Consider the following 14,860-nt stretch of genomic DNA (forward strand, 5'->3'; position numbering starts at 1 on the left):
AATCAGAGGGGACTGTGTAATTCTTTATTTTCTGTATGGTCTCATTTAGGGGCTTGTGTTAGGGCCCATTAGGGCCCATTCACACTACAGATTTTGTGTTGGGGCCTATTCACACTACGGAGTGGAATTGCACTCCAGAATTTTGCTTGGAAAATATGGTTCAGCAGCCTCCCATTGTTTAAATGGGATTCAGCTGCACCATTCACACTAAAGAATTCCGGACCCCAGACTCATTTTTTCGGCTGAATCTACCCTGAAATGCATTGCCGTCTAATGAGCATTTCTGAGCGGTCCTAGTGCCGGCTTATTTTGCTGGCACCCGCTTTAGACAGAATCTCTGCACAGAATATCTCTGGGTGGAGATTCCGTAATGTGAATGAGCCCTTAGGGTTTGCTGGATGAAAAACTGAGCACTTCTGTGCTATTCCTTAGAGCCAGATGCAATAAAAAAAACATATACTGTACTATAAATTTTTATGATGATTGCCATAAGTGTATGTCTGAGATATACATCGGGATTCCTGTGAAATATCGAGTAAACATAACAAAAGGGGTAATGAAAAATGGCCAGATTCTTTAAGACTACAGTGCCTCAAGTAGTTATTAGGCAAACACACCTACTGTTACCCATAATAACCAACCAGATTCTAGCTGTCATTTTTCTAGATTGGTCTTCATGAGTAACTTTATCTCATACTCATAATCACAGGAACTAATAGGTCACTGGTCCCTAAATGTTCAACACACTTATCTGCTGTTGTCGACATTTTAAGAATTGGTATTATGTCCCAAAACACTACAAAGCCAAAAAGGCAAGAGAGACGAAGATAAACAAACCTGGGTGTTGATATGTCAATAGCACGATCAATAAAAACACCAGTTAAAGTTATAGTTCACACATTGAAGAAATAGTATAAGCTTCTTAACCCCTTAATGACGCAGGACGTAAATGTACATCCTGGTGATGTAGTACGTAACGCACCAGGACGTACATTTACGTCCTGATCATAACCGCGGGCATCGGAGCGATGCCGGCATCATGCGCGGCAGGTCCCGGCTGTGGATCGCAGCCAGGGACCTGCCGGTAATGGCGGACATCCGCGATCCCATGGATGTCCACCATTAACCCCTCAGATGTCGTGATCAATACAAATCACGGCATCTGCAGCATCGCGATCACTTAACAGGATGATCAGATCGCCCGCAGCGCTGCCGCGGCGATCCGATCATCCTGCACGGCAGACGGAGGTCCCCTCACCTGCCTCCGTTGTCTTCCGGGAGTCTTCTGCTCTGATCTGCCTTCCCGCAGACCAGAGCAGAAGATGACCGATAACCCTGATCAGTGCTGTGTCCTATACATAGCACTGAACAGGATTAGCAATCGAATGGTTGCTATAAATAGTCCCCTATGGGGACTATAAGAGTGTTGAAATAAAAGTTAAAAAAGTTAAAAAAATAAGAAAAAACCCCCTCCCCCAATAAAAACGTAAATTGTCCCATTTTCCCTATTTTACCCCCCAAAATTTTTTTATTAACATATTTGGTATCGCCGCGTGTGTAAATATCCGTACTATTAAAATGAAATGTAAATGATCCCGTATGGTGAACGGCGTGAACGTAAAAAAAAAAAAAAAGTCCCAAATAGCTGCTTTTTTTTATAACATTTTATTCCAATTTTTTTTAATAAAAAATGTAATAAAAGTTTTGTATAAGCAAATATGGTATTAATAAAAAGTACAGATCACGGCGCAAAAAATGAGCCTTCATACCACCGCTTATACGGAAAAATGAAAAAGTTATAGGTCTTCAAAATAGGGGGATTTTAAACGTACTAATTTGGTTAAAAAGTTTGCAACTTAATAGAAAACAGTAATAGAAAAGTGTATAATCATGGGTATCATTTTAATTGTATTGACCCAGAGAATAAAAAACACATGTCATTTTTACCATAAATTGTACGGCGTGAAAACAAAACCTTCCAAAATTAGCAAAATTGCCATTTTCTTTTTAATTTCACCACACAAATAGTATTTTTCTGGTTGCGCCATACATTTTATGGTAAAGTGAGTGATGACATTACAACGGACAACTGGACACGCAAAAAACAAGCCCTCATACTAGTCTGTGGATGAAAATATAAAAGAGTTATGATTTTTTGAAGGGGAGGAGGAAAAAACGAAAGCGAGTTGAGGTCCTTAAGGTCCAAATGGGCTGAGTCCTTAAGGGGTTGAACACACATACTATCCAGGCTGATCTGGGGATACAATATTATGCTTAGGATGTGTAACGTGTCATAAACAATATTATGGTTTTATGTGCATGAGAGCAGCTGTTGAAGATACATTTATACAGCTAGGTGGGGACAGAAGTGCTGGTGGACTGTAATGTAGTGAAACAGTGCAATAAATGAGTAATAATCACTCAGCTGTTATTATCTGTGACAGTGCTGGAGTAGGTCATGAACCACAGCTTCCGAGGGTAAGGTGAATTACCCAAGGTCACAACTCTCTGTATATTTATGTAGTCTGGGCTGCTTCCCTTCGAAAGGCAGATGCGAAATAGTAATGGGTTTCTGCACAGATATGGTTAGTGTACAGGGTGGCAAAAAAAAGTGTGCTAAAGCTTATGGTATCCGATTGCATATTCAGTAGGCTACACATGTCAAGCCTCTCTGTTACATCTTTTCAATGTCATTGAGATGCCTCTGCCTGATCTATCTCGGTCCAAGTGCGAGGAAAGTTCATTGCAGGCTCAGCGTGACACTCCCAGGTGGCACCTTAGCACTAACATGTTCATCTGTATGCAGGATTTCAATCAGGCGGTAGAGGAGCGGGGAAACTCTCATTAAGACTCAGTGCTGTTTACCAACAGTAATGAAGGTAAACATTTTAAAGGACAGATTAAGGAAAAAGCTTTAGAAGAGGGAGGAGGGGGTGAGGGCTTTTTTTCCTGCACTTAGGCCATGTTCCAGTTTTTGGAATAATGGTGTCATTAGCCAAAAAAGGTTGTAGATCACGCTTAATCTTAAAATGTTTTCCCTTTTTTTTACGAGCAATTAAACGCCTGGCATTATTGATCATTGTTGATTTTATGTCCTTCTATTTGCATAATCTATTAAAGATGAATGATTCATGGAGTGATTATTATGGGGAAGGGAAGTAGATTCATTTGGTGTAGTTTTGTCAAGGTGAGAGCTGTGTTTTTTTTTGTGCTGTTAGAAGATAATCACATTAAGTATCCTCTACCTAGACTCACTACATATTTGGATCAGAGTTTCACTTTGAAGCAGACACCATTGGAGCTATTCCTCATGGTTACTGATATTTCCACCCCCTCCTGAATCATTTTTCCAAGTTCAATCGTTTTATTTGACAAAATAATTTAAAATGTGCAGATTCAATAAGGGCTGCCAGCAGGAAATAACATAATAATATAATTTGGTGGATTAAACTGCCTTGTTAAAAAGCTCTGGGTGTCTTCTCTGTCCTGCAAAATCCATTTGTTATATTTCATGGGAGAATCAATTCTAGTGATGGAACCTAAAGAATGACTACTTCAGCATTCTAGAGAAAGACATTTATCACAGGTGGCAACAACTAAATCTGAACAGATGAACAAGGAACTGGGATCATTGATATTATATTCCAGTAATTATATGTTGGTCAATCTCATAATCTTCTTATGTCATTCCTTATCGTTGTGGTTTTACATATAGAACATTATCATGAATAAAACAAGTGCCTGGACCTTTATTTAGATATTCATGGCAATAAAGCCCACCCCTTCACTTGATACTGGATATACGTATTGCCTATACGTCATGAGGCAATGTTTGTTACAATAACACTGGTGTGTATGGTGTTTTCACAGTAAACAATGGTCTAATATAATTTCTTGATAAATCAAAATTTAAATGATTTTTTATGACACTGATAAGTATATGCGCTCATTGAACCTCTTTAGTGTGGGCTATATATAATTAACCTTGATAGAGTATTTAGTTTCAAGCATTCTCAAGCTTAAAGTGTTACTGTCACTTAAAAAAATATAAAACAAAAAAACTTTTAACAAGTCAAAAGTTTTCATCCGTCAGGGTTTGTGTGCTCCCCCACCGATTGCTAGTACGGGCTGAGAGAATGCTTTTGATCCCTGTTACTCTCCTTGCTGCAGATGTGTTTTGTTGTTTAAATTCAATAAAAAGAAATTTTAAAACAAAACAGATGAGTGGTTCCATTGACTTTCTATTAAGTCTGTATGTTACACCGAGATGAGGAAAGAAAGTGCTTTTGGGATGAGTGCTTTTCCCACCTCATTCTATCAGCGGGGGTCTGAGCACGCAGAACCCAAACCGATCCAAATTTTTGGACATGCCTCTATGACATGTTAAAAGTATTTTTTAAGTGACAGTGACACTTTAAAAGGTTGTTCTAGAGGGGAGATCACTTGATTTATGCCCCCTATAACCCAGGGCAGGTGGTGGGTCATAAAGGTCTGCTCTCACTCTAGAAGACAGGATCCAACCATGTGCTATAGAATTAATACTGTGAAGGAAATATCTGGCCAGACATATCTTTACTTGATAAAAACATCTGCTTCCAGGGAGTCAGAAACCTATCACTGGGCTGACATCTTTTTAAAAAAGAGGTTGTCTTTACTAAACAACCCCTTTAAGAATATTAAAGTACAGAACAATAAGACAGATCCGAGCCTTACAACTTAGTCAATATATTATGTTATTTAAAAAAAATATCTCATTGTATATTATTAGTGCTATAGAAATATACAGGAACAGTCAACCAATACCTTAAGCAGTAGGCCTCTGGCTGCTTACAACAGTAAACACACAATAAACAATGTAAAGTATTAAATGCAGCATAATTCCTTTTGTTGCCGATTTCGGCTTTTACTCTAAAATTGTATCCTCTGGGTTTTGGCTAAGTGCAAATCCACATGCCGATCAGCACTTGCTTGAATGCTGAAGTGATTTAGGGAGCATGCAATACAAAAGATTACCAATTCATTTAACTAAGTCCTCCAAAAAGGCTGGGTTTATTTAAAGTATTTAAAGTAGAAAACCAGCTTGTTTACAGAGATAGGAAAGGTGACTATATAAACTAGATTCATGGTCCATGGCAACAGAAGCATTAAATCAGATCCCCAAAAACATTCTCCCTATTAAGGTCAATAAATCTTGATGGAAAATCACAGCTCTATAGAGATATTTTTATGTAATTTAGATTTCTACATTAAAAGGTGAACGTGTGTCTCTTTTCTAGTACGTTACTGTCTGCTAAGCATTAACATTACACATGAGCATGGGCTCACAATGACTAATATAGTGTTACTGTACATTTTGTGGAGTCTTACAGGACACCAGAATATAATAAAAGGCAAAACATAATGCAGTACAAGTAGAATAATTATCAAGGTGCCAGACCGCCTAGAAAAATCATTTTTTACTTATTTTAATCCCTCTTTATTTTATTTTGTTGTTTTTTTTATCATTCCATTTACATTTATACATATATTTTTTTTCTCTTTCTGTGTTTCACCCAACCTGTGTCTGTTTGTCTGCCCGTCTTCTGTCCATCCATTTCCTTCTTCCTCACAGAGAGTTACTCCTCTCACCTCTATGTAAAGCAAGAGCCTCATGAAGCTTCCCTTACTCCCTTCACTCCCTCTACACTGGCCAGCTCGGGGCTGGCTGATCTTCAGCCTTTTCAGATGGCCCTCACCGTTGATGCTTCCACACCTACGTACAGCTCCTTCACCCACCATGGCCCTCCCTACGGGCAGTTCGGCAGCCAGCCACTCATAGCAGGTACTAAAACTTACCCTCATGCATAAGTCATCTACCTATACAAAATGGGCGTTTATCTGACTATTTAGAAAAATTTTGTCAGATCAACCCCACATAAATTGTAGAGAAAAGTCCTTATTTTTATTACTAGGGCTTCTGTCTACCTATTATTAGATGTTTTGTTTTTATAATTTGTTCATTTTTTACTATTAAAGACTAGTTGGCTTGAGTGGCAGAGGACTATCACCCCCCAGGCTGACACTGTTGATCACCTGCAAGATCTATAGAAAATGTACATCTATAGCAAAAAATAGTGGAGGCTTCAAACTTGCTTTCAAAAAAATCTCAAAAAGTGGCTTTTACTGTCAATGTTGTATATGTATGCTATGGACAAATTTTTTATTTTATATTACCTAGATGCTTAATGATACAGCCTATAATAAAACTTTAAGTATTTTAAGATGATATAGCACAATGAAGACAACCTGGTAAAGATGTCCTTTTAAAAGAAAAAAACGCTGTTGTGTCTTTGTAAAGCTTTTAACACAAGTAATTACCAATGTATCATCAAAATTAAAGAGGAATCTAAACAGTAACTCCCCATATGCCTGAGGGTGTCAAATAGCGGAGAGTTTATCAAAGAGAAGCAACTGCTCTTGCAAATGAAATGTAGCAGATCACAGAGTTTTCTGAAGCTGCACTGAAGAGATCACATGACCACTGGGTCGACTTTAATTTAAAGAGGATGGGTCAGCTTTCCTGACATCTCTGTCTTAGTTGTGGAATTACTCATAAATGGGACAATTCTGGACCATCTTTCCTTAAAGGGGGACTCCGCTGCTCTGCGTTTGGAACAAACTGTTCTGAATGCTGGAGCCGGCACCAGGAGCTCATGACGTCATATGCAGCGGAGTACACCTTTAAAACTGCACTTCTTCTTTTATTCTTATTGAAATTATATGAATAAATTGCCAATTGGTTAGCGGGGGTCATTACAAATTGTGATACTTTCCAATCGGTGCTGACAGCACCCCCTCTACAACAATCCAAGAGAAAACAGGTCACTCCAGCACTAGGGTAAAAAAGATATGCAATTTTTCAAATCATAGTCAAATTCACTGGAAAAGAAAAACAACATGACAAGAATGCCTACAAGTTTGGAATTACTCTCACATTCTTAATCATAGCATTAGCCTTATGATGAAACGTCCTTTTACATGGACCTTGAGGAGGCAGACAATGAGCGCCAATCTCAGTTGTCAGTGCTTATTTGCTAAGCCTTCACAAGGCTTCCTCAACTGTGTAGCCCTTTAAATAAATTACTATTGGACTCATCCACTGTTTACACGAGGCGTTGTGTGGCCGATATTGATAATTTTAATGGCTGCACAAAAGATCCATGTAGCCAACAAACTAACTTTGGCTCATACACCGGCTAATTGTTAGTCCTTTTACATCGGCCATTGGTAATGAGCTTTTCTAGGAACACTCATTTGCCTGATAATCTGACCATGTAAAAGGGACTTAAGAATGCAATATTTATCTGGAATGTGCAAGTGTTCTTGTCCTGTTGATTCTATTGTGTCTGTAGATTTTAAAGGGGTACTCCGGTGGAAAACAATTATTTTTTTTTAAATCAACTTGTGCCAGAAAGTTAAACAGATTTGTAAATTACTTCTATATACAAATCTTAATCCTTCCAGTACTTATCAGCTGTTCTATGCTCCACAGGAAATGGTATTTATTTCTGGAATTCTTTTCAGTCTGACCCCAGTGCTCTCTGCCGACAACTCTGTCCATCTCAGGAACTGTCCAGAGTACAAGCAAATTCCCATAGCAACCCTCTCCTGCTTCAGACAGTTCCTCATATGGACAGAGATGTCAGCAGAGAGCACTGTGGTCAGACAGAAATTAAATTAAAAAAGAAAATAACTCCCTGTGGAGCATAAAACAGCTGATAAGTACTGGAGGGATTACAAGTTTTAAATAGAAGTCTGTTTAACTTTCTGTCATAAGTTAATTTAAAAAAATTATTTTTACTGGAGTACCCCTTTAATGAATTTGGAATAAAGTTCAGATAACTGAAACCTGGTGTAACCTGCTTGGATTATTGAACCTGGTCAAAGTAAAGTCTGTGCAGAGGAACAAAAAATACACTGGTGAGATAGCTCTCTAAACTAACTTATTCACCCCACTTGACCATGGAAATGGGAACACCCAGTTGTTAATTAAATCATACATTTTAAGTAGAAATAACATAGGAACTAGACAGCTCAAAAATACTTAAGATACATTAGAACTTTTATTTAATGGGTTACATAAATAAGACATATCAGGAATGGGAATGGTTCCTCTGTAAAATGGCATTGGAAGTGCATTGTGAGAAAGAGTTGTCTTTATAGGAATAGTTGTGTTTCGTTACCACTGCAGTTGTATACAAGATCGGGTGCTGTAGATTTTATCGTTCAATCTGTTGAATCACAAGTCAATTAATATCCATGTAATCCATTCCAAAAGTTGTGCCCCAGAAACACATGAAAATCCTGAAGAAATGTTTTAAAAAAGAATTTCTACTTTTTATTTTCAGGGCAATGTACTTGTTTTCATTGTAGTATGTAGATGGAAATGGTTTAATGATGAAAAAACTCATCTCAGTATATAAAAAAACAAATCTTTACTCATTGAACTATTGTTTTACAATAATGCTTCTAATATTTAAATATGATCATATTGCCACTTGTAAATGCTGAAAATCCTTGTGTCTTTGTCTAACCTTACAGCATGTAACATGGGATTTAGAGGCGTTTGGTCATAGTCAATTTCATTATCACATACTAGGTTAAAGACAAATAATTTTTAATCTTGTAAACCAGTAAGTCATCTGAGCAGCCTACAGGAGTGTTTGGTTCATTGGGTTCCAGGGTAGTGATCGAGAACATTAAAATAGTTTTAACTTCCTGAGCTGATCCTTTCTGTGGGATTTGCATGGCAATGACAACCAAGTATAAGTCAACCATAAAGTTCTATGAGAAGAGTAATATAGATTCAGCCTTGCTAACTTTAGTTTGTAGGCTAATTACCATGGCTAGTATTTAATGGAAGTTACTGGCAATATAGCAGCCTTATCTGGGATTAGGGGAACTCAGCAACATTGACATCACTTCCAAGTCGATATGCCTGAATAGGCTGAGGCTATTTCCAGATGACTGATGTTGGTTATGGAATGTGCTCTCCACTCCTTTTCGTCACTGACTTAAAACTTACACCACAGTATATACTAGAAAATCCTATATCACTCAGGAGATTTGTACTTAGCATGCACCAAATCCAGGATTTCATTTTGGATTCAATGTTATCAACTATAACTGAATCTAAATTCTCCAAATAAATCCTACAGGGCAGTTATGATTTCCATCACACAATCATAGAACATTACATTTCTTATGTACGGTATTTCCTTCCTCTTAAATAAGGAACGTTGAGTGTATATTTGTATATTTTATATCTATTGGATTCCTATCCTATAGTATACAAAATTTACTGAAATAATAGGGACTACAGGTGTCACTGTTTTGCCAGCCCAGACAATTAAACATAACACCTAAAGGTGTGTGAGCCACACCAACATGTGAAACCTCACAGAATAAGAACAACTGCAGTGTATAGTTAAATATATTTTATTGTATAAAGGTTATGCATACAAAATGGATCAATAAAATAGTATATATAAATATATGTTAAAAAAGAGTATAGGTAACAAAATAAATAAATAGGTGTATAGCATAAGGGCCTGACCCTGCTGCATAAAGTGCTAGTGCTAACAAAGTGTAATACAAACAGCAAAGCAAAACTGGGGTGAGTCCTGTCTCCTTTGCACAAGCCTGCCATTGATAATACCAGCTGCTATTTTCACTGTATTTGCTGCTATTCACAGTCACTTTTTCTATCTTACGTATTGTTTTATTATTACTTTTCACTCACCACATTAGTGGTTTTTGTTCATGCACTATTTGTAGCACTGATCATTGCACCTTTTTGGCATTGCTGTTTGTATTGCACTTTGTTACCACTAGCACCTTATACAGCAGAGTCAGGCCCTTATGCTATTTACCTATTTATTTATTTTGTTACCTATACAGGACTTTTCACCCCAGAACCCCCTCTTTTTTAATGTATATTTATACATACTATTTAATTGATTGATTTTGTATGCATACCCTTTATATAATACAATATTTTTAACCATACACTGCAGTTGTTCTTATTCTGTGGGGTTTCACATGTTGGTGTGGCTCACACACCTTTAGGGGTTATGTTTAGTTGCTGGTTCTTGTGAACCCCTATTTCATTTTATCTCATTATTTTTTTATTTTGGAACCTACATATAGGAAGGACATTTTCCTTTGTCAGTACTCAGCCCAGACAATTGTATCAATTGTGTATATTTATTCATTTTTATTTAAAACAAGATTTCCTTTTACAGCAATTGAGAAAAAATGTTTATCTGCTTATAGGTCGAGACATGACAAGTACCACCCTGCCTGGTTACCCTCCGCACGTTCCCCCGACAGGACAAGGAAGCTACCCAACCTCAACACTGGCCGGAATGGTACCTGGTAAGTGAACAATATAATTTATTATATTTATTATTATAAATATTTAGTCATAGATGCAAGATACTTAAGATTTCTACATTTTATAATGAGCCACACATTCAGAAACATTTACACTTCCTTTAATATATGTATACATATGGGAAGAAAGTTGAGTAGTGATTAAGTCCCCTTGCAGAATTAAAATACTGACACTTAAGTACACAAATGCACACGTCTTAAGGGGAATATTATTTGTTCATTACCTAATGATTGCTCTAAAAGGTCTCTGTGAGCCAATATTTCTGGTTGCTGTTAAGTCACTCAACCAGAGGAACCACTCAGCAGAGAAGGCAATGGGCCATAGTACCGTAAATGGAATTTTTTCACCTGGCAGGAACAGTATTTTACAATTAATAGGGGGTTACATCCTTTCCCTTCTCATAGCACATCACTAGCTACCCATGCTTAGAGCTTGACACACATAGTATGCAGCACTCCACAGGTCACTGACAGGAAAGAAGCATCTCATTATCACTCCATTGACAGGCACCAACGTTTCGGTCCACCATTCGGTCCAACCTGTGGAGTGCTGTTCATGTCTATCCAGCTCTAAACCTTGTCTGTTTCACTGCAGAACTGGGAGTGGTGAGTCTTGCACTTTGTGCATATCTATGTCTTCTCCTTGTGTTACATTGTCTAATTCTGATTCTACAACCCATGTGATCAAAGCTAAACATGACAATGAATTGCTTTAATATTATCTAATACTACTTCAATTGTTGTTGAGTTTAAGCTTTTTGTCTTGCTCTTATAGAAGTTTGTTTCTCGTTTGACAAATATCAGAGACAATCAATATCGTTCAGATGAAATCAATATAAAAGGCTTTATTCCTAATAATTTACTGGGCGGATATTTTACCATTTTATAATTCAATTGTTTAAACTGTCTGATGCTGCATGCCAAAACCTTAGCACAATAGTCACCTACCTTCACAGACATCTTATTTCAGCTTTCGAGACAGGAGTAGAACAAGATCTAATGGTTCAGTACTTTCTCACCGAGCATATTTATAGATACAGTGTATTGATCTCATGGACAAAGGGCTATTTCTTCTAGGCATAGCTTTGACAATGCATTAATGCCCATGTTTATTTATTCAGAGATATATAACATAAGTAAGAGTGAATGCTCTATTAAATGACACTGCATAAAGCTGTAGAACAGACACATATTTCAGCCCTAACACTCCACTCCCTAATATACAAGAGTGTTTGTTTGAGACATTATTGTACAACTTAAAGAAAAAAGGAGTCCAGGTTGGTGCAGTGAACTGCTGGGAAGGGCTAGCAGCGGGGTGAGTGGGGAGGATGGAAATAAAACTCAGTGCTGATGAGGAAATTACACTTGTTTCATTAGTGATCAGGGGAAGAGATAGCTCAGTTCCTTTTGGTCACAGTTGAGCTCAAAAACTCATTATCCTCCTGTATGCATGCGTTACCTTCTCGTCAATAAACACTTCCCACCATCCGCTGCTCTGCCCCCATCCCCTGCGCACACCTAGAAACACATGTAACTGTGCTGTTCCCTACACATCCTTTGTATGTCTAATATACAATAGTGCTGTAATAAAATTATTGTATGCCAATGCACAATGGGACCTGAAAATCTGATATATATATATATATATATATATATATATATATATATATATATATAGCATTTAAAAGATGGGCAGTTTATATCAGCTCAATGTTTATTAGAAGTTATAATAACAATATCTCAATAAAACATGAATCTTTATGGTACCATTTTTTGTAGCTTGGTTAACCATTAATTTATTCATGCAGCTAGTGCTAATAGATGCAACGACCTTAGACACATAGTCTGGACAAGGAAAATATGATATATATATATATACAGGGATCAAGTCCTGGGAAAGAAAGTATGGAAACTCACCCAAGATTTCCACTAAAGGGCTGGTCCTGCAGGATTCCTACTAATAGGAATGGTGTTCCTGCTGTGGAAAAGTGCAGGAACTTAGTTCCCACGAGTTCCTTCAGGACTTGAGCCCTGTATATATATATATATATATATATATATATTTCTTAATATATGTATTTACTACGGCATATTAGGCCAGGTTCACACATATGTTGGCAACCTTTCAAAACGTATACATGCATTCGGAAAATGACCCAAACATTGTCACTAACTGACTACACTTGGGCCATTACAGTCTATTTAGCCTGTGCTTGTCCATGCATGTACACATCAGCATTTTACTAGATTGCTCATGAACAATGAACAATCGTGGTGTGAACACCCTTGCTTGCATTAACTCTTTCAAAATTATTTTGTGTTCAACTTACCTATCTAGTTGTATGTCCAGCTATTGGTTGCAAACTGTTTTACCTATTAAGACAAATGTTAGTTATTGAACAAGATATACAGTATATAATTGTGTGTTAATAAAACTAAATACCTCAACTGGGCTAAACAAATATGTGAACATTTAGCCAATGAACCACTGGGAGTTATGTTTATTGGTAAAGGCGATTTTTTTTTTGAATATTGGTCACATGATGCAAATGTCAATATTGTGATTCTATATAGTGGATACATTCAATACTTAAAAACAACTAACTCTTAATTTATTGACTTTTCTAGGAAGTGAATTTTCAGGAAATCCCTACAGCCATCCTCAGTACACAACATACAATGAAGCATGGAGGTTTAGCAATCCAGCATTACTAAGTGAGTAATGACTTAAATCCTGGGCTATAATATTTTATTTCCATGATCACTGCTTTTTAATGGGCAAAAACAAGATATATTTTTCAGTCTTCTGTATCTTAACTTAAATGTGGACATAATGGGTATTGCTTAGTAGTCAAAGGGTAGGGGGTGTCATCTTATTACAAGTTTAAACCAACCCTAACCAAAGCCAGGAATGCTACCCCAATAAATTTGATTCTCTTAAATACATAGTTATATCTTTCCATGGGTTTGTATATTGAGATTGTCTACTTCATATATAATTGCCTGTTGCCAACTTCATAGCTACCAATTAAAAAGCTTCTTACCTTTAAGATATATATTCCAACTTAGAATGGGGCGTGTTCGGAAACCATAGATGTGTACTCTTGTTGTGTTTGTCTTTGTTTTGTTGTCCTTTCAACCAGTCCATTCTTCTCCTGTGTTAACTTTCAGGTTCCCCTTATTATTATAGTGCCACATCCAGGGGCTCCGCACCTCCCACTGCTGCCACTGCCTATGACCGCCACTAGTTACCATGGAAACCATATGAAACTACAGGGCGAGAACTTAGGCCTCCATATTGTACCTGTGTGAACATCATCTTCTTGGGAAGAAGACTGTCTCATGCCATGCCTCCTACAATCATTCTCCTACAACTGCTGACTGTTCAGTTGCAAGGGACTGAACTCTTGTCTACCACCCAACTCTATGTTGTTACTTTATCCACATACCTGACACTGGAACTCTTTTGTTGCAAATAAAAGGCCTGAAAATTAATTTATACAGTGGACTTTTGGACCTTAAGGCAGCAACATTTATCGTATTAGCCAGTGTTACAATGCTCAAAACAGCAATGCAAAGAATCAAGACGTTTTTGTAGAACTCCAAAAGAAAAAATATTGGTAAAAGAAAAAACTAAAGGAAAAAAATTATAAGCCACAACAAGAATCAAAGGAGAAAACTATTCTCAAATATTTTCCATCTAATTGTATTTCATTGGAAAGATCTGCTGAGGACAGAAGAGTTCTGACCAAATAATTATAAAGCCATTAGCAATTGGAGGACTATAGGAATCAAAAAGTGTTTCTTTAATAAATTCTCTAGGGGATTTCAGAACTAACCTTCTTTTTTTCCTTTCTGCCTTGGATTGGATGCCTGTCTCCCACACTCCATTTATTGTGCGTGGCATGTCATGAAACTCCACACGGACACCATACCAGTGAACAAAAACGAAAAAAAAAAAAAAAGAACTAAACAAACAAACAAAAAAAATAACAAAAAACAATCATCTCAGAGAAGAGTGGAGGACATTTTGAAGTCAAATGACAGAGAAAAAAATATATGAATATATAAATATATATATAAAATACACTGTTTTTATGCTTTATCATGAAGGTCTGTACAAATTACAATAGACAATTTTCTATAAAAAAACACAAAAACAAAAAATGCTGAAAATGAAAGAGAATGTCATAGGATTATGTAAAGGAGGCAGTTCTTGAAATATTATTTCCTCTTTTTTGTTTTGTTTGCACTAGTGTGTCGGAGTACAATGTTAAGGGACCCCTGTTATGTCCCTCTAGCATAAAATCATTGTGGATAAAAAATAACAAAATACAGGATATGGCTTTGTAAATTCAACATTTTTTTTTAATTTAGACTAAAATGGCACTTACAACCCAGATTCCAGGTTTACATACAGTTTGCA

General features: G+C 36.9%; 1 protein-coding gene across 15 annotated transcripts in view; it reads left to right on the plus strand.

The window, feature by feature from the left end:
- The window catches only part of PAX2 (paired box 2), a 65,233-nt gene extending 51,199 nt beyond the window's left edge, over positions 1-14,034 (plus strand). For 4 of the 15 annotated variants that reach the window (XM_056530539.1, XM_056530544.1, XM_056530540.1 and 1 more), the window contains 5 exons: positions 5,612-5,821; positions 10,315-10,416; positions 10,942-11,040; positions 13,063-13,149; positions 13,625-14,034. In XM_056530539.1, coding sequence (XP_056386514.1) covers positions 5,612-5,821; positions 10,315-10,416; positions 10,942-11,040; positions 13,063-13,149; positions 13,625-13,746 — 620 coding nt within the window. In that variant the 3' untranslated portion in view covers positions 13,747-14,034. Of the gene's footprint in view, positions 1-5,611; positions 5,822-10,314; positions 10,417-10,941; positions 11,041-13,062; positions 13,150-13,605 lie in introns of all 15 variants that reach the window. The other 11 variants (XM_056530551.1, XM_056530554.1, XM_056530552.1 and 8 more) reach the window with 7 other exon arrangements.
- The last annotated feature ends 826 nt before the right edge of the window (positions 14,035-14,860 follow it).

Source organism: Hyla sarda, chromosome 7 (assembly GCF_029499605.1).
Source record: "Hyla sarda isolate aHylSar1 chromosome 7, aHylSar1.hap1, whole genome shotgun sequence".
Taxonomy (NCBI): Eukaryota; Metazoa; Chordata; class Amphibia; order Anura; family Hylidae; genus Hyla; species Hyla sarda.